This window comes from Phanerochaete carnosa (genome assembly GCF_000300595.1).
Source record: "Phanerochaete carnosa HHB-10118-sp unplaced genomic scaffold PHACAscaffold_10, whole genome shotgun sequence".
Taxonomy (NCBI): domain Eukaryota; kingdom Fungi; phylum Basidiomycota; class Agaricomycetes; order Polyporales; family Phanerochaetaceae; genus Phanerochaete; species Phanerochaete carnosa.
In genome coordinates, this window is record NW_006767637.1 from 158,102 (window position 1) to 175,996 (window position 17,895).

The following is a 17,895-nucleotide window of genomic DNA, read 5'->3' on the forward strand; positions in this document are numbered from 1 at the left end:
CTCGTCGGCGTCCTAGCCTCGAGCGCGCTCGCCACCCCCGCTGCAGGCACAGGCCAACTCTCTGGCCTCTCCGCGCTCAGCGCCGTCCCAGGTGCCGTGAGTTCGTTCAACCCGCTCAACACTGTCCTCAATCCTGTCGAGTCGGCAATGACCAACGGCGAGCGCATGCGCCGCGGGCTCCCACCCAAGAAGCCCCACTTCCGGCGCGCTGCAGGTACGCCGCCTCGCCCTCTCCTCTCGTTGCCCGGAGCCCACTGACGCGCGTCTGCAGACCGCACACAGCGTGCGCGCCCACGCCCTTCCGCGACGCCTGGAGGAGGGAACTCTCCATCGGGCGGGTGCGCGCCGCGCAACGGTGTCATCCACGTCACCGCCCCCGATGGCCGCGGCGCCGACCGCCCCGCGCTCGACGGCTACCTCAGCAGGAACGGCAACGAGTTTGGCGAGTACGGCTACACTACGACGCGTGATGACGCGCTCACGGTCACCATCAACAACTGCACGGGTTCGCCGTTTGGCATTGTCTCTTCTGTACGTGGGCAACTCTGGTTGGACGCGGGATGCAGGCGGCTGACACGTTGAAACCAGAATGGCTACCAGGCGTACTCCTACATCGGCGGCATTTCCGGCTACGCGAACGACAGCCCCGATCTCCGTGATGGGAGCTCCAACTACGTTTACATCGGCGGTGTCACTGAGAGTAAGCGTAAAAAGCGCGTTTGTGGTGCTCACCGAGCTGATCATAGCTACTCGCGCGTGCTTCAGCCGACCCGCTCGCCACCCCACAGAACATCGACAACTCCTTCACCGCTGCGACTGAGATCCAGGAGGCTGCCGAGAGCGCGATCTGGAGCTTCCGCAATGGCGGAGACGGCCTCCGAGCGCAGTGGGTGAACAGCGACGGATGTGAGTGGCTCCATGGCTTCATGCCCCTTCTCCCGTCGTCGTCTGTGCCGGGGCTGGAGATTCACGAAGAGTGCTGACGGTACCTTGTGCAGCCACTCCCACCAACAGACTTGTCTATGTCCCTGACGAAGGCGTTTTTGTCCTCGTCGGCGATGTCGCTGCCTTCGAGAATGCGTTTGGGCCGGTGTCTGAGGCGGTGAGTTCCTGTTGCTCTTTGCAGCTTTGTAGCATGAGACAATACTGACGCCGGTTGCACTAGACATTCAGGTTCCAGGCGTAGGCTGTGGGCGCATGTATGGAGGCCCGAGAGACAGAGAAGGATACGATGGCTCGTTCAAAGACATGACCCCGATGAGACGAATGCCAGTGCTTTTTTGCGTCCAGTGTAGCATACATTTTGTATGGCGATTGTTGACATATCTTGAGAACGGTGTGCCAGGTGTGAGCGAGCGGAAGTGTGTAAAAAAACACTGGCCAGTTCGAGTCGGAGCAACGGGTCGGGGCGGATCAAAAATACACGTGATCTCAGGCGCCCGCGCTGGACACAGACGCACTCGGTGATGGCGAGCTCCGCGCTCCCCCGAGGTGCGATTCAGAAACAGTATGTTGTGAAGAATTAAAGACAGTTACACTTACTGTGGACGATATGCATCGTGATGTCATTTATCCGCATTGACGGTAGCTGTACGAGAACTGCGACATGAACCGGCGCCATATTATAGTCCATGTACTGAGTCTTGAAACATGTCGTGCCCAAACTTGCAACCCCTATCCAACCTGCCTCCTGAAAGACCCCCTATCCTGCCACCGGATACCGGAATCGCGGCTTCAAGCTAGGCCAGATGAGACGTCGTGGCGCATGAAAGCGCCACCAAGCTCTAGCTGCATATGTATATAGTCGTGAACAAGCTTTCCGCTGTTTTGTTTTGAGATGGCCGTCTCCCGTGTGTATTATATCGCATGCTTTACATGTTAACTCGTATGATAGAAATTAATGACGTGTAGATGCGTGACGCGTCGTGGGTGAGTCGTAGCAAGGGTGCTATGTAACAGCTAAGCGAAATGGTGCAAGAGAATCGAGGGAAAACACGGAAATGGATGAATGCGTGGTCGGGTTCGTGTGCAAAGGGACTAGTGGTGCATTTTGATGCGACAGGCAGGCGGGTTGCCAGGGGGCGCAGGCCAGTGGCGCAGGCTTCGTGGCGCAGTTGCTGCGGCGCGCCGGGTACCTGGTGCTAACAGTTCGCGCGAGAGGGCGCTTTTTTCCCGCGTAAAGCGCTGCGGGACCGCCGTCAACGGCAAAGGGACTACGATGATGACGTAGGCGAGGTGCCTGTGGCGGCCAGGACATGCGCGCATGACAACCATATCTGTCACAGCGAACTCATCAGCATCGTTTTGCGGCGGAGACGGCAGGACAACCCCGACTGACGTTGTAGATGACGTACGACGTCTCGTCGCTGCGAGCGGACCTGTACATCAGGAACCGCAGGCCGACGAAGGCGCCTAAGAAAACGAAGAGTGCTGCGACGGAGCCGTCGAGCTCCTGCGCCTTTGAAAGCGCGAGCGACCACGGAATCACTGTCGCGACAACGCTCATGCGCGCCCAGCGCTCCGATACGAGTGGGAAGGTGGCACGGCCAACAAGTGCGTCGCCCACGACGTCCCTGAAGTCTTGCACCTGTATCGTCGTGGTGATGATCGCGGCGCTACTGAATATTGCAAACTGTGCAGCCGAGTTTAAATGCTGGCCGTCGGCCCCTGCCGGCTCCGTTTTAGCGCACAAGATTCCCTACGACAACTGGCATACGCACCGGCCATAAGCGTCGTGCCCCATTCGAAGGCCGCGAACCCCATGCCATTCAGGATGTTCCGAAACACCCAGAATCCAGAGGCGACGTGTAGCTCGTTGTATATGAACGTCAGAGCTACGAAGGTGGCGCTGGCGTACAGCGCCTCTGCGCTATGTAGCAACGAGAAGCCAAAGCATATCGGAACTAAGGCCCAGCGGAGTATGGCGGCGTTTTGGACGGTGATCCGTTTCGCTGGCAACGGCCTGTAGGCTTTGTTGATCGTATCCTCGTGGACAGCGTGCACTTGATTTGCGACAGAGAATTGTAAGAGGTGAATCCAGAGCCAGCATGCCGCACGGAGCGCGCACGAGACGGAGTGCACCGGTGCAAGGGCCAGGGAGAAACAAAGCTGAAAAGGCAATGGATTCTATCAGCACATAAGTCCTATGGAGTTCAATGACGAGCGTACTATCGGAAGGTAAGATGTCTTCAGGTCCGCCTCGGTGAACAAGACAATGGTGCGTGCATGGTGCGCGAGTGTCGAGACAGTGGACAGCAGCGGCATTGGAAAGTCGACCCGGTATGGGGCTCCTACACGACGCACGCCGCAGCATATATACCCCAGCACAAGAAATGGCTAGCGGTACCGGGAAAAACCTCTTGTGTCAGCTGCGTTTTGAGCTCGGTTTGATGGCGAGTCTGAGATTGAAGCGATGACTTGAACTAGCCCCAAGCAGGTTTAGTTGCAATCAATTCTAGACTTCCCTCGCAGACATCGTTAAGACGGGAGGAAAAACTATCGGCGCGTCTTCACCGGCGATGGTGCCTTGATCCGATGGTGGCGCACGTGCTCGTCGACCGTTGGGTTTCAAACACCGCAGGTAGGGTTAGAATATATTGAAAAAGTAGACATAGCGCCTTACCAAACAGCGTCTAGCCGCGCCGCCACGTAGCACACGCTCGAGACCCAGTGGCACTTTGCGGCATGCAGCAACCGTGCTCGTTCAGTCACAGTGTCATGAGACCGAAGCTGAATATGCACCAAAGGTGGGTTTTGTCACACAAATACTCATGCTGGCCGAACACAAGTATGCCGAACTTGGGTGCCCTTTATCCTTGCATCATTTAGCATTGAATTGCAGGCCTCGGTCCCCAAACACAGTCCTAGGCAGATTTTCCAAAATGGAGTACAGTAGTGCACGAACGTCCACCCTAAATCAGCGGGTATGGATGGGAGCAACCGCACGAACATGCGTCGGTCTGCGCCAGCGACGTAGGCGACGTCATTAACGGCCGACTGTGTGCGAGCCAAGGTACGTAGAGCTGCTGAGGGCTGGGTTGCTCTCTGTCGTCATATTCCTTTCTTTCGCCGAAATTCCCAGCTACAGCTTGATATGTGGTCTCCCTAGGTCCAGGTCTACGGACGATGCAATATTCTGCGGATCATGGGCAGCGGTGACCGTCCGCTAATGAATCGCTAAAAATGAATTGTTCCCGCTGGACCCTTGGCCATTTGCCTCCCGCTACTGGAACCGAGACTAGGGAGAATCTCGCGTTTCAGTGATCTCGAGTGACACTAGTGTTATTCACGTAGATTGTTATCACCACGTGTTTCTAGTGATAGCTCCGCATGCTTCAGATATACACCTACTTCTCTTGTCCTTGAATGACAATGAAAACATTGATATCTAGGCTATAGATGCTATGGTCCTTCTTCAGGTACCAAATGTGTTAATAACTGCTGAACAGCGCACTCGCGCTGGGCTCCTAACTTGCAGGCTCCAGCAAAGACATCAAGGCACCATCGTTGAAATGCGGCCTGCCTCGAGGCGACAGTTCAAAATTGCTCGGGACTATAATTTCAGTTACAAATTTGAGACCACACTTCCGAAACGCCAACAAGCGGCCTGTCTGAAAGAACGCACTAAACTCTTGCGTATGCCGGCTCTCGAAGAGGTCCGTGTTTCCGAATCTGCCGGTCAGAGTTTGCTCCACCCGCAAGTGATCACATGCTATGACCATAATGCATTGGACGGGCTGGCAGATCGGAGAAGTAGTAGGTTAGAACACTCGTTTCAAACGAAGTGCGGTTTCGCATGTTTGGTTAGGCGCAAGTTTGTCTCGCCCTAGCAGACAGAAACCCTACCAGACTGTCGGAATGTCATGGATAGGGCTAACGCACATGGCTTTGTAGAGGCAGTCCTTCGCGAGCGAAGCTCTGGAAGATGTAAGTCTCCTCTCTCTACTTTTTTTTCCTGACTGCCGGAAAGAGTTCTCGTCGGATACGGCGGTCCGGCCCCTGGGCCCTGGGCATGACCGCCCCATCTCAAGTCAGTATAGCCTGAGTCCGTCAGGAACGAATGACCATTCTAGAGCCTGAGGTTGATAGTGCTCCGAAGCATCTGATAGCATCGGGTAGAATGGGTACTATTTCCTGATGCACGTTCCATTCCGCAGCTCTCTTTGACTTTCCTTACCAGATACTCGTGTTCATCGGCACCTCGTGCGGACGTCGTTTGCCCCTAATGTTTGTATCTAAAACACTCTTAGTGTAGACCACACCCGCCGAACGGACCGCCAACGCACCCGTGTTTGTTCCTCTCGATAACGGAGCCTACGATAATGACCCATTAAAGCATGAGCATTGCTCTTTGTATGGCTGACGCCAACGGGTGATGTCGATAAGGCACTTTTTTCGTTTGGCTAGCCTCAAAGAATTGATGTTCACTCGCTGGTAACAATGTTACGCCAGATGGCCCTGGGAGCCATCTGGAAAGCACGCTACTACCACAGCTTGCAGACAGATCACTCGTACACGAAAAGATATAGAGCAACGGCGGGTGGACCGCATCGGAAAGGACTACTATTTGCCCTCAGCAACGTCCTTGATGACCACGAGTGCAACTTGGCCGTGCCTGGCAGGGCCCTTGAGATGCGGCGACGAAAGTGCATGTCAGATAACAAGGACTTTCTCAGCAGACTTCCTAGCGTCTGTGCTGGCGTCGACGTCCACGGACGCGATCTTGTTAGACTCCAGCAGCGTGGCATGCTCCCAGGACATCGCGCTCAAGCCGAACGATATGATAAGTATAGTTGCAAGTCCGTTGAGTACACAATATCACCGTAGTCAGGAGGATCGCAGAACATCCATGACATCCTACATACCGGGAGTCAGCCGAACGAGCTGGAACGCAGACCGCAGGTACTCACCCAAGCATCATCGTCCCAAGGCTTAACACCCTGAGAGAGCAGCTCATGGACCTCATCATTTGTGAACCCCATGTTCGCCGCCCTTTCTTCCATCTCCTCATCGATCTCTGACTCGCCCCAATGATCTGAATAATCCTTCGAGCTCCCCGCTCTCTGGCTCTTGCCTTTGCCCTTGCCTGTGCCTTTGTCCTTCCCTCGTCCGCTTCCTTTACCTTCAGCCTTGGCCTTGCCCCTCCGACTCGTCCCAGGCACCTCTCCCCGCCTGACCCTGCCCGGCGCACCACGATAGATCTCGGCGAGGCCAGGCACCATCGCCGCGGGCACGTTCTTCATGAAGCTCGTCATGTACGCCGTCCCCGCCTCCTTGAGCTCGCGCAGCCTGGTCGTCGGCAGCAGGCTCTCTCGCGTCACCGGCTGCGTCGGCTTCAGCAGCGGCGCGAGCTGCTCGAGCACCTGCGCGCTGTGTTCCACGCCGCTCGGCTCGAGCATCCTGCGGTTCCGTGCGCCCCACGTCGGCTCGGCCCACGGCCCGTGCGGGAGCTCGTGCGTGTCGTGTGTGTAGACGCAATCGGCCGCGGGGAACTTGCAGAGCCCGAGCATGTGGAACAGGCAGACGTTCCGGCCGCTGTTCGTCATCGCATGAGCAGCGTATTCGTATAGACGAAAGGATACACGCACAGATTGTCGCGCACGCTCTGGTTGTCGGGTGCGTGGCTGAACGGACAGTTGCGTCCTTTCTTGCAGCCGTCGTGGTTGTAAAAGCGGGACGACACGGCGTTGCCTGCGTGCTCAAAGTCGCTCGTCTCGGACAGCCACGGCGTGTCCTCTGCGCCGTCCAAATAGGGGTCGTCCGGTAATGGCATACTCAGCTCATCCATTGTCTCCCTCGCGTCGTCCGCGTCGTAGGCTTCGTCTCCAATGTTATCAAGCATGTCGCTCACGGCGTTGAGTTCGCGCCCCGCTTCAGCGCAGGCCGGGTCTTGGGCCATGACGATGGCGAGGTCTGTTTCTCATGACGAGGTAAGAAAAATGGAGAGGCAGAGGCCACAAATCGCACCTGCTGCAGCTGAGCGCAGCTTGCCGAGGCCTTTCCTCGCCAGGGCACGACGGTAACGCGCTTTGTGCAGCGTATGGTCACGCGTCAGAGCTTGTTCTGCGCATGTTTCCGCATCGTCATATCTTCCAAACCTTGAGCTGGCGTTTATGTACGTGTCAGGATGAGTAAACGCACCTTTCGAGCTTCAGGTATGCCGCAGCGAGGTTGTTCATGTACACCACACGCGGGCCATATGTCATGATGGCCTGCTCGTAGGACGTAGCGGCTTCGACAAAGCGCTGTTGCCGGAAATGCTTTTTTCCCTAGAACAAGAGCTGAAGTAGCACAATAATTCGCGACGTACGACACGCACCTCGTCTTTTAGCTCTTCTGCGCGTTTCCTCTTCGTCTCGAGGATGGCCGCTCTCCTCGTAGTCTTTTCTTTCAGCCGCTGCGCTTCAGTCTCCATATTTAAGCCTTGTTCGTTCCTCGACACGTCGACGAGAGTAGTTTGAGGTTCTGAAGCAAGGCCGTCCGAGAGGAACGCGAACAGGTCTTCCGGCGCTAAAATTAGGGGATTAAAGCCGAGATCTCCAAATTTGATTGTTTTGATCGCCGGGTCCCACGACCGAACACTTCGTGGCGCAGTTTGCACACAGAGACCCAGACTCTGCGCCACTACGTCCACGGATGTTGAACTGAACGTTGACGTTGAACGTTGAGGACTAGCTACGGCGAATACGGGCTCGAGATGCATTTCATTGAACCAACGGCAGCATCGTTGCACGCAGGAGGAGGAGTGCTGGCCCCTGCAGGTCATGCAGCTGCATGCAGCCGTGCATGTTGGACGTTCAGACAGCGCACTCGAAGTTGCGTGAAAGCCTTCCGACTTGGGAGATAGTCTTGAGAATCCACACGAAATATCACTTATCTCCCACACCCCATTGTGCTATGCACCTAAGAATAACCTGGCGAAATAAACTGAGAATTGCCTAGGACTATTAGCATCCACAGACAGCTGGCACAAAACATTGGTAAACAACGGCATCTTGCCTCGATAACCACGCGCACTTACGATGCGAATTTCCGCGAATGTCTACAAGGTTTGTTGAATACCATCAGATGTACATCCCAAATGTGAGCGGTGGAGGGAGAACGCGTCTTGGATCGGCGCTGTCAGGGTCGGACTGACACCTGTCAGTGAGAAGTTCTGACCTGACGCGTCAGGTTGACGTCAAGGGCGTCAGGCGCCCAGCTGAAGCGGGCACTAGTCTTCGCCCCGGCGGCTCAGTTTGAACCTTCTCCCGTCGTGCTCCGTTCGCCGGTTGTTATCGGGCTGACGAGGTTGGCTTACCAGAGTTACGTGATGTGGCGTAGCCAGCTTAATCTATCGCTCGTTCGTCCTACATGTTTACACAATCTATATGACTCATGCAAGGTACGTACTCGTCCAGCCATCATCCGGCGAGATCCAGCAGCCTCACTGCCCACGGATCCCGGTGAGGAGTCTGGCATTTTCGCGACATTGGCGTTCATAAGAGAGTCATTAGACGCATTCCAGGAGATGGCTTGGATAGCGACTGCGTCCAAGAACAAGCGTGTCTCCGGCGGTGCTCACGAAGACTCGTTTGGTAACACAGTACCAGCTCAACGATAAGCGCATCTGCGAGTTCCTTCTTGGCGGACTCTCAGACAGTCTAGCCGCAATATCAATCTTCAACTCGGTATCTGTGGCACGTTCTACTCGGCTCGCTGTACACATCACTGGAGCCTTTACAACGTGCAGCGCGAGGCGGCACAGTCTAAGCGTACTGTTCTCCCGTTGTCAGCACGCCTTTATCATCTCCGGTCTTATGTAATTGCTTTTTCCTTTGTATGTTTCTTTTGGTCATTGTGTCGTCCTACCTCTCGCGCTCCGTTCGTTGGAGCCTTTAGTGCCTTCCTTTCAGTCTCCATTCCATGCGACAGTATGGGTAGACTTAGCCCAATCCCCCTTCGTCACTTGCCATCACGAGACAAATCAAGATGCGGGCTAACGCTTTTGGTGAAAAAGGTATGAGAAACCTTCAGCGGAAATAGCATCAAAGGCACTCGCGCTGCAATTAGCTCCATCTTTTATCAGACCATGTGTTGTCCCGCCCCGAGGTGTTCATTGAATAGTCTGCCGAGCGTGTGCCATATCTGATTAGCTTCGTAGGTCGCCTGATTTTCCCTGTCCCGAAATATGTCGAAAAGGCAAAGGCGAAGATCGGCAAGGTCATTGAGAATCGGCTGAAGCAACTGAAGGAGCGTGGCGACGGTTAGCCGAACAAACCCGTACGCGTGCTTAACGCTATTCAAACATAATAGCTGACCATTTACGGTAGAGCGACGTGATCCAGTAGCTCATTGAGGAGGCCAATGAAAGCGAGCGCACAGTTGACGGCATTGTCCTGCGTATTCTACTCGTCTATCTTGCAGCCATCCACTTCTCGTTCATGGAGCGCCTCACATATTTCACCGTGGTACCACTGGCGTGAGTTTTTCACCGCCTGGTGAACTGCAGACCTTCACAGACGCGCTGCGTCTACTTGCCACTGCCCACCTCGAATGTGTCACGTCTCTTCGCCAATAAATCGAGGAAATCATGCGTGAACACGGCTGGACGAAGGGCGCGGTGCAGCGCATGCGGAAGCTCGACAGCTTCACGAAGGAGTGCCAGCGGTTTCACAGCCTCGCCGCTTGTACGTCCTCTGTTTCCTGCACGTTCACACGCTAACTGGGGACACCAGTGATGACGCACTTCGCGATGCAAGATTACACCTTCTCGGACGGCGCGCGCGTCCCGGCGGGCACGCCCATTATGGTGACTTCGCAGCCGATGCACGACGACGAGGAGATCTACACGAACGCGGACGACGCGAACAGCCCTGGACGCCGCTTCTTCGCGGTAAGTGAAATCATAATCATGATGGCGCATGTCCTGCTCACCCACGACGTTCGACCAGAAGTAGAGGGTGTCATTTCGCCCGGATGCCGGGCGCGGCACTCGCGCCTAGTGAACCCTGTCGCAACGATCGACTTCAGGAAGCGGCAGGCTGGCGGCCATCGCGTCACGTCGGGACGGCGAAACGTGGACTAATCAGTGTCTTTCCAGCTTGAGGCTGTTACAAGACAAGCTGTCGATGTTACTGGACGTTTCACGGTCGCGCTCACCGAGTGAGCGCGTGGACCTTCGACTGCTTTCGTCATTTCGTTTCCTTTCCTGGACTCCGTCGACATAGCCAGCCGCCGTTGCGACTCGCAAGCGAGAGTTCAACCTCTCGCACACTCAGAGACTTTCCCTGGCCGCAGGCATGGCAGCGACAACGCTTTTGGGACTATTACTGCGGTAAGTACGTGAAAATGAAAAATGTGTAATGCAGACGTCAAGGAGGAGAACGAGCACGAATATCGTAGCGACTGACAAACAAGTGATTAGGCTCTTGATGCTGCTTAAATAGCGCTAAGGAGTCATAGTGGGATTCGAGGGAACCAGGCGTGGCCAGAGGTACATCGTACTTACTACAGTGATCAATTCAAACTCACTACCGGTATTGGTAAGACTTTTATAAGACTTGCACAGTCAGCTCAGTAAGCGGACGGTTAAGTGGTAATAAGGTGCCTACTTACTGGTCTTAACCGAGATAAGCAGACTTGCAAAGCCGGATCTGATCGGGCGCTACTATTTAAGACACAGAATTCCGAACCGAATCACTTTTGTCCTCGGTCCTCCACAGTCCGACCAAACCTATTCCTCTGTTCAACCGTATTGTCTCACGGCAAGAAAGCGACACTTCCCTCTTGTCTCTGTGTTACTTAGAAGGATGGGTGCACGACATGTCGTCGTAGCGGGCGGGCGAAGCCATGGCTTCTAAGGCCGCAAGATCCTCCACGTCATTAGGCCGCTCTGCCACTCTTCATCGGGACTTCCTCTCTTCCAAGCCGCAATGAGATAGTAGAACGCGATAGGTTTCACAGCCGGAAGCCCGGTAATCGCCCGTCCTCCAGTCGCGAGTTACCCTGGTCTGACTAAGATCTCGGTCCTTGGCGGAGGCCACGGAGGCTTTGCTCGTGACTGCGGAAGCACCGAACGTGGAGTAATGTGAGCTGTGACTCCTCCTTTCCCCATTCTGATCCTGCTCGACATTTCGTGTGTTACAGCGCCCCTCAATGAGGTCCCCACTTTCCTCGCAGTTTCCACTACGTACATCCCCGTCATCACCACATGTTCGATCCCTCCAGTTTTGCCTGGTCAGTTTTCCAACAACTGTACCTCGAGAGCACCTGCATTGCACGCAATACCGCGACCATTTGGCATCGATGGCATCATCTTCGTCCTTTCAGCTTGCACAAACGTGTTGTACCAGCCTCCTCAGCCTTACGCCTGCCCCCATAACTAAAGGCGCCAGTCCAAGAATACAATGCAGCACCGCCACATCGCTTCCCGATGCTGGACCCGATAGACCTGCTCACGACCTCCTTGAGCAACATCTTCCATGAGGTCGTCTGACCACCCTCGAGCGAGCGCAGATAAAGCCTATACATGTTGGTCGCAACATTGTACACTACTCGCGTATGATATATTTGTACTCGAGTCTCTCGTCAGCAATTCCCTTTCTGCTGAAGCTCAAAGTTTAGGACTCAGAGTCTGCGCACTCGTCATCGAAGGCGACAAACACCTGTCCGGCCTGATAAAATATTGTCTCATCCCAGCTATCCATATTCCAGGTCATACCGGTAGTCGTGATCTCGCTCTGACTCGAGGCAAGACGCACGATCTTCCCGCCGTCGAAATGGAACATCCTGAGTGCCGTGAACACCCGCGGCGGCTTCGCCATCCGCGGTGCGCCCCACGATACGCGCCCACGATTCTTATGGCGAGGCATATCGGGCGGGCGCACGTCCTTGATCTCGAATGTTCCGCTGCGCACGTCCGTGCGGCCGGCCGAGTACGCAATCCACGACGCGCCTGCGGAGAACGGGAGCGAGTCGGACCAAGTATGGATCGTGAACCCATCGGACGCGACGGCGTCCGCGTAGACAGAAACCTGCGCGTTCCGCCCAGCTCCGCAGTCGACGGCATTGAGCCAAGCGACGACCTTTGGCGGTGACGCGTAGGGGCGCGCGAAAGCGATCTGACGCGAGGTCAGCTGCTGGGACTGGGCGTCGCTGCGGTCCTCCTTATTGCTGTAGGTGCCATATTGGATGTCAGGGTCGTCGAGAGGGATACTCAGCCAGGAGCATGCCGTCTCCCAGTGCGTGGTGTCTCCCCACGCGACCATGTTGACGATCGCGCGGTCGTCTGCGATGCTGCGGACTTCGGCCCTGATACGCACGTTATTCATACAGATGTTGCTCAGGCCCAGGAGGACTGCTCGCGGGTAGCAGCTCGGGACCTTGAATCGCACCTCGCCAACAGTGAGGGGCTCCGGCTCGGACCAGAGGCGGACGTCGTTGGTTGAAAACTTGCCGCAGTCGAGCCACGGGATGGGTTCGGTGGGATTGACGGTGTGCTCCGCAGGTTGCTTCGTGTTCTCTGCGGAAGTGTTCAGATTATGCATGGCGAGTCTGGTATGGTACAAGATCAGCTTAATCCAAGCCAGGGGACGAATTATTCAAGACTCACAGCACAGGTTCAATGAAGCGGTCAACTGCGACGCCGGGGGACATCTATGCCGTCTTTTATGCGGTTTGGCGTAAATGAAGCAGCGATATTAGGGTTTAGAATGGACATTATACCGAACGTTGGCCGCCCCCGGCCATGGTGCGTTTACAGCGTGTGAGCAGATACGACAGATGAAAAGGGTCCTGGATCGATCCAGCAGCCCCTTCACGTATCTATATAGCATTTATGAAAACATTACTCTTGGGTAAGATCGTCGGTAGCGAGCTAGCCTCTCGTTGACGCATGCGCCGCTAGGCCGTACTGCAGAGGTCGGCGAATTTTTTGAGGATATAAGAAATTGATCTACTTGGGCAGCTCCCAGGTTTCACGCTTTTTGTGAGAGCGAATGGGATCGATTATATTGAGTTATAAGTACTGAAGCGTTTTTTTTATTTATTTATTTATTTTTGGAAGAGCTATTTGGCGGGCAGCAACCGAGTTATTCTCAGGCCCTGCGTCACCAGCATGATGTTTGGGTGTCTTCACCCAGCGTCTGCCGTGAGAAAATGCACTTACGCACGTAGTGTGGGACTCAGGACCTAGCGGCCATATACATGCCTAAGGGTCTCCGACCTGACTGCCTACTCCCACGCGGGGAGGAGGACAGTCGGGTGGCCTGCTACCCACTAAAACCCCGCTGTCCATGAGCCATTTATCGGCTCGGTCGGCGCGTCCTCGTGTGATGCGCTCCCAAGTGTTGGTGGCAGCTGTGTTGTCGAGGGCTTTTCTACCGAAGCGGTCGTTAGTCATTGCACAATCCATGTCGTGGCGTCGTTGGAGCATGGAGCTCCAGCGTTTGCGGAGCTCATTTTCGGTGAAGGCTTTCTGGTCGTCGTGTTCGATGCGTCGTTCGCAGCGCAGCTTCCAAATTAGGTAGGCCGTCTCGGAGAGGAGGATGCGATAGAGGCGTGATGCTCCAGAGTCTGGTTTATTGTTAGCTGAGGGTAGTACAGTGGCGCCGCATCCTAGGATAAGACGAGTGGTTACAGCGTACCAATCGGGGTAGGCAGAGAGCCAGAGGTTGCGTGTCAGGCCCCAGACATAGGCTTGGCCTGGGGCATCCCACTTAGTTAGGATGTGGCCAAGGTCTTCGGTTTGGCGGCATATGGAACAGGTGGCACCACGCCGCCCACGTAGCCGCCTTTCTCTATGGCGAAAGAATCCTCCGTAATTGCGCACATGTAGCTCCCACAGCACGAGTCAACCACTTCCTCCAAATCTGGAGAGTCAGCCAACGTGCGCCGAGGCCATCCCTCCGCATAGCCAACAGACTTACTGCACAGCCAGATGCATCTCCCGACGACGCCATCCCAGATACCACTCGCGCACTCCCCGACTACCTACTGGCCATGATAAGAGTAGCCGACCTCTCCTCCACTCGACTATCAGCCGCGAAGCTGGACCGCACCACCAAAGGCCGCATGCCTCTCTGGTACCACCTAGGAAGCACACTGCCCCTCTCACGCCTCCAGGCCTCAACACCGGCCTCATGCCTATGCACCTCACACAGAGTCCACACTGTAGCCGATGCCCTACGAGTGACCACGCGACTTGCTATGCAACACCCAAGGCGACACCTAGCCCGCAAGAACTGCGCGTGCCCCCCCTGCCGCCAGGATCGCGAAGCAGGCTGCAGCCACCCGCACCAATGCTGCACGCTCGCCAATGAACTAATAGCAAATCTCCGTCCACGATGGCACCCGAGCCACCTCCCGCCTCCGGATAACCTATCCCTTACCGGCCACCGGCACAGCCACAATGGCTCAGTCACCCTAGGAGGCGAGCAGCACCGCATACTCTTCGACCCATCACTGACCATTGCCGATGACCTTTCGTCCACCATACGCACGTTCTGCCGCTCCAATACTGACCCAGATGCTCTGGCATACCGGCCTCTTGTACCTCCACATGCTGACGTCACCCCCATTACCGCATACACTGATGGCTCTTGCCTACACAATGGCACCGCCTTCGCTCGAGCAGGGAGCGGAGTCTACTTCGGCCCCAATGATGCCCGCAACCGTGGAATGCGTGTCCCAGGCCCTATCCAATCGAATCAAGCAGGTGAACTCTTCGCAGTACTAGTCGCATGCTCTCTCATCGACGCAACCGCACCACTGCACATTGTGTCCGACTCCATGTACACCATCAACGCCCTCACGAGACACAGCCGCCACTGGGAAGACATAGGATGGATAGGAGTGGCCAATGCCCACCTCATCCGCCCCACACTTTACCGCCTCCGAACACGATCCGCCCCCACTACCTTTGCCTGGGTCAAAGGTCACGCCGGCAATGCCGGAAACGAAGGCGCAGACGCGGAAGCATCACGCGGCACACTCCGTGACGACGCTGACAGCACACTCCTGACGATAGATCCAGTCTTCGACATCTCAGGCGCAAAACTGCGCTTTCTCACTCAGTCCCTTGCCTACCACGGCCTCCGAGAACTCCACGGCCACAAACCTCGCCCAGCCACCCTAGCACAACTCTCTGATATTCAGCTAGTGGTTGAGGACCGTACCGGAACCCTTCCAACCATGGCCTCTATCTGGACAGGACTCCACCCGCGTCACCGCGACATCGACCGCAAACCACCGGGGCCTCCACAACTCCCTCCGCATCGGATCCTTCTGGCTTAATATTCCACGACACAACGACTGCGAGAAGTCGAGGTAGGATCGGAGCCATTGAAGGTCAATGGCTTGGTTTCGGAGGTGTAGGTTGAGGAGTTTAATTCCTCCTTTGTTTATTGGTTGGCATAGAGTGTCGTAGGAGATGGGCGGGACAGTAGCGCCATCCCAGATGAAGTCGCGAATGATGCGTGTTAGAGTTCTCTTGACGTGGGCTGGCATACCCATGACTCGGGTGTGGTACTGGCTCATGCCGCCTACTATCATGTTGATTATGAGGCGTTTGCCGTCCAGGGAAGGTTTGCATCGGCCCCATCAATGTAGGCCGTCGCGTATTTTGTCAATGCGGGGCCCCCATACTATGAAGGAGGTGGTCCGGTTGCCTATGTATGCGCCGAGAAGGCGGACAGCATTACCATCAGCTGCAATGTGGACATTATCAGGGATATTTGCCATTAGGAGGGCTGGTTAACCGGGCTGGAGTCAGCGTGAGGTTATTACAGCCGATCGGTAGCGAGTAGTACCAATTGGGATGATTTCGGTTTTGCTTACATTGAAACGGGCCCCGGAGGCCACGCACCATGTGTCTAGTATGGCCGATAGGTCAGAGAAGTGGTCGTATTCTGATAGGTACACCGTTGTGTCGTCAGCAAATAGTGTGACGATTAGCCAATCTGGGGCTGACGGGATGTGGAAGCCAGATAGTTTGCTCTGTCGAAGCATGGAGGCCAGGGGTTCAATAGCCAGGTTGAATAGTAGACATGATAGGGGGTCACCTTGTCGTACTCCTCGTGTGACTTGGAAGGGGGAGCTACGCTCTCCGTTTATTATGACTGAGGTGTAGGTGTGTTGATAGAGTGAGCGTACCGTATGAATAAATTGCAGCGGCAGGTTGAAGCGTTCTAGGACACGCCAGAGGTAGGAGTGTTGGATGCGGTCGTAAGCTTTCTCCTAGTCGAGGGCTATGATCGCACTGTTGGAATCCGTGGCTTCTGCATAGTCGATCATGGCCTGTGCGAGGCGAACTTGGTCAAATATCTGGCGGTTGGGCATGAAGCCCGCTTGGTTTTCGTGTATAATGTCGGATGCGACTGTGAGTAGCTTGTTTGCCAGGGACTTAGTGAAGAGTTTGTAGTCAGCATTGAGTACTGTGATCGGGCGGTAGTTGCTTATCAAGTCACGATCATTTTTCTTATATATGGGACATAGCCAGCCCTCCATGAAGGTAGTGGATCGGTCGACCCCATGGAGTTCGATGTCATTAAACACTAGTTGTAGCGCCAGGACGATGTCGAAGGAGGTGGTCTTGCCCTGTTTCAGGGCCTGGTTGTGTTCTCGTGCGAGGTGCTTCCAGAGCTCATAGGGAATACCGTCTAGGCCTGGTGCTTTTCCTGGAGCAGCGCTGTCTAGGGTGGCTGCTACATCATTGTAGGAGAGATTGTCAGATAGAAATTTGGCCGCGTCGGCTGTTAGGTGACGGTCGATTGCTTGTAGGGAGGTGCGTGTGGCTGCCGTAAGCGCAGCGAGGCTGGAGTCATCTGGGTCAGTCTGAACTTGTCATGGTAGTTGTGGGCTAGTTCTGCCATACGGTCTGAGCGTGACTCACGGTTTGGATTGTCCAGTCGTCCGAGGGAGTAGACAATGTCACGTGGTTTGTGGGTTCGTGTTACTGAGGACCAGTAGTGGCTGACTGTTCCACCAAGTATGCGATATTGAGCCGCAGATGATTTGCAGTTGCTGTCAAATCGTTGGTGTTCAAGATTTGTGATGCGTTCGAGTAAGAGTCCAGCGTCACGTTGGGACCTTGGGTTGGTGTCAATGTCAGGTTGGGCCAAGATTGCAGTACGTTCAGCTCGTAGCAGTTTGATTTTTGCTTCCATCTTGGGGATTGCGGTGCGTGCTCAATTTCGTACTTTGGTTATGATGTCTGTTTTGAAGGAGGCCCATCGGGTTTGTGGGTTGTTGTCAGCAGTTCGTTGTGTGGAGGCATTTTCAATCTGGAGGAGAAGGTCTTTCCCCCGTTGTTAGATGTAGGGGGCAATCTCTTCATCGTGCATTAAGAGGAGTGGCATGGTCCAGCGTCCAGAGCCAATAAATGGGGTTGTTCTGTTTACAAGGTGCGTTGAAACCATGCTGTGGTCCGTCAATAGGCCAGTGCATATGATGTTCCACTGGGAGGCTATTTGAAGTAGGGTATATGAAGCGTAAATGTGATCGATGCATGACTGGCTGCCCGTACTACCTTGTAGAAATGAGAATTCTCGTTTGTTGCGGTATGTGGTGTGCCAGCCATTGTAGAGTCCCAGGCATGTTTTCAGTGCATTAAGCTCCGCGACAGCTCCGGCGTGGTCAGCGTGCAGTGGAAGGCGGTCAAGCTTGTCCTCGACCAGGTTGAAGTCACCAAGCATGATGTCTGCTTTTGGAGGCGGCGAGTGGTTGGTTGTCCAGTGCTCAAGGAGTTGCGACCAGAAACGTTGGTTCTCAGTGGGGTCGTTCGGGGCATAGACATTCAAAAGATGTAGTGTGCAGTCATTTTGCCAGGGAATACTAAGGAGGATGGCTCGACCAGTGACCAAAGTGCGGACGTGTGCATTGGTCACTCTGATGAGGCTAGTATTAACTACAAATGCC

General features: G+C 55.1%; 9 protein-coding genes across 9 annotated transcripts; 3 read left to right on the forward strand and 6 right to left on the reverse strand.

Moving 5' to 3' along the window:
• Positions 1-147: 147 nt before the first annotated feature.
• Positions 148-1,150, forward strand: PHACADRAFT_103818 (uncharacterized protein; the record flags this gene model as incomplete). Its single annotated transcript, XM_007399983.1, has 5 exons — positions 148-239; positions 423-531; positions 589-700; positions 766-906; positions 999-1,150. 5 exons carry the CDS (start codon positions 148-150, stop codon positions 1,148-1,150), a joined length of 606 nt encoding a protein of 201 aa, XP_007400045.1.
• A 592-nt stretch (positions 1,151-1,742) lies between these two features.
• PHACADRAFT_212805 (uncharacterized protein) lies at positions 1,743-3,457 on the reverse strand. Its single transcript, XM_007399984.1, has 4 exons — positions 3,169-3,457; positions 2,721-3,108; positions 2,339-2,667; positions 1,743-2,276 (listed from the first exon to the last, which is right to left on the reverse strand). The coding sequence occupies exons 1-4, from the start codon at positions 3,262-3,264 to the stop codon at positions 2,214-2,216; spliced, it is 876 nt and encodes a 291-aa protein (XP_007400046.1). The 5' UTR covers positions 3,265-3,457; the 3' UTR covers positions 1,743-2,213.
• Positions 3,458-5,776: 2,319 nt separating this feature from the next.
• On the reverse strand, positions 5,777-7,702 carry PHACADRAFT_212806 (uncharacterized protein; the record flags this gene model as incomplete). Its single annotated transcript, XM_007399985.1, has 6 exons — positions 5,777-5,856; positions 5,910-6,534; positions 6,588-6,912; positions 6,967-7,088; positions 7,141-7,268; positions 7,319-7,702. The coding sequence occupies 6 exons, from the start codon at positions 7,700-7,702 to the stop codon at positions 5,827-5,829; spliced, it is 1,614 nt and encodes a 537-aa protein (XP_007400047.1). The 3' UTR covers positions 5,777-5,826.
• A 1,857-nt stretch (positions 7,703-9,559) lies between these two features.
• On the forward strand, positions 9,560-9,955 carry PHACADRAFT_56255 (uncharacterized protein; the record flags this gene model as incomplete). Its single annotated transcript, XM_007399986.1, has 2 exons — positions 9,560-9,668; positions 9,717-9,955. Coding segments are annotated over 2 exons (348 nt in total), but the record flags the coding sequence as incomplete, so codon positions are not given.
• A 748-nt stretch (positions 9,956-10,703) lies between these two features.
• On the reverse strand, positions 10,704-12,631 carry PHACADRAFT_262761 (uncharacterized protein). Its single transcript, XM_007399987.1, has one exon. It carries the CDS (start codon positions 12,525-12,527, stop codon positions 11,601-11,603), a length of 927 nt encoding a protein of 308 aa, XP_007400049.1. The 5' UTR covers positions 12,528-12,631; the 3' UTR covers positions 10,704-11,600.
• A 558-nt stretch (positions 12,632-13,189) lies between these two features.
• PHACADRAFT_104000 (uncharacterized protein) lies at positions 13,190-13,606 on the reverse strand (the record flags this gene model as incomplete). Its single annotated transcript, XM_007399988.1, has 1 exon — positions 13,190-13,606. A coding segment is annotated over one exon (417 nt), but the record flags the coding sequence as incomplete, so codon positions are not given.
• A 374-nt stretch (positions 13,607-13,980) lies between these two features.
• Positions 13,981-14,766, forward strand: PHACADRAFT_102911 (uncharacterized protein; the record flags this gene model as incomplete). Its single annotated transcript, XM_007399989.1, has 1 exon — positions 13,981-14,766. A coding segment is annotated over one exon (786 nt), but the record flags the coding sequence as incomplete, so codon positions are not given.
• Positions 14,767-15,747: 981 nt separating this feature from the next.
• Positions 15,748-15,987, reverse strand: PHACADRAFT_103955 (uncharacterized protein; the record flags this gene model as incomplete). The annotated part of the gene is made up of 1 exon (XM_007399990.1): positions 15,748-15,987. The coding sequence occupies one exon, from the start codon at positions 15,985-15,987 to the stop codon at positions 15,748-15,750; it is 240 nt and encodes a 79-aa protein (XP_007400052.1).
• A 1,301-nt stretch (positions 15,988-17,288) lies between these two features.
• On the reverse strand, positions 17,289-17,840 carry PHACADRAFT_103486 (uncharacterized protein; the record flags this gene model as incomplete). Its single annotated transcript, XM_007399991.1, has 1 exon — positions 17,289-17,840. A coding segment is annotated over one exon (552 nt), but the record flags the coding sequence as incomplete, so codon positions are not given.
• Positions 17,841-17,895: the final 55 nt, after the last annotated feature.

Bases quoted from the DNA above. Each gene is read 5' to 3' on its own strand.
- PHACADRAFT_212805 (XM_007399984.1), bottom strand. From the start codon at position 3,264: ATGCCGCTGCTGTCCACTGTCTCGACACTCGCGCACCATGCACGCACC. The intron at 2,668-2,720 runs GTGCGTATGCCA...CGGAGCCGGCAG, and splicing joins GGGCACGACGCTTATGGCCG to GGGCCGACGGCCAGCATTTA. The intron at 2,277-2,338 runs GTCAGTCGGGGT...TCGCTGTGACAG, and splicing joins CGTCGTACGTCATCTACAAC to ATATGGTTGTCATGCGCGCA.
- PHACADRAFT_262761 (XM_007399987.1), bottom strand. From the start codon at position 12,527: ATGCATAATCTGAACACTTCCGCAGAGAACACGAAGCAACCTGCGGAG.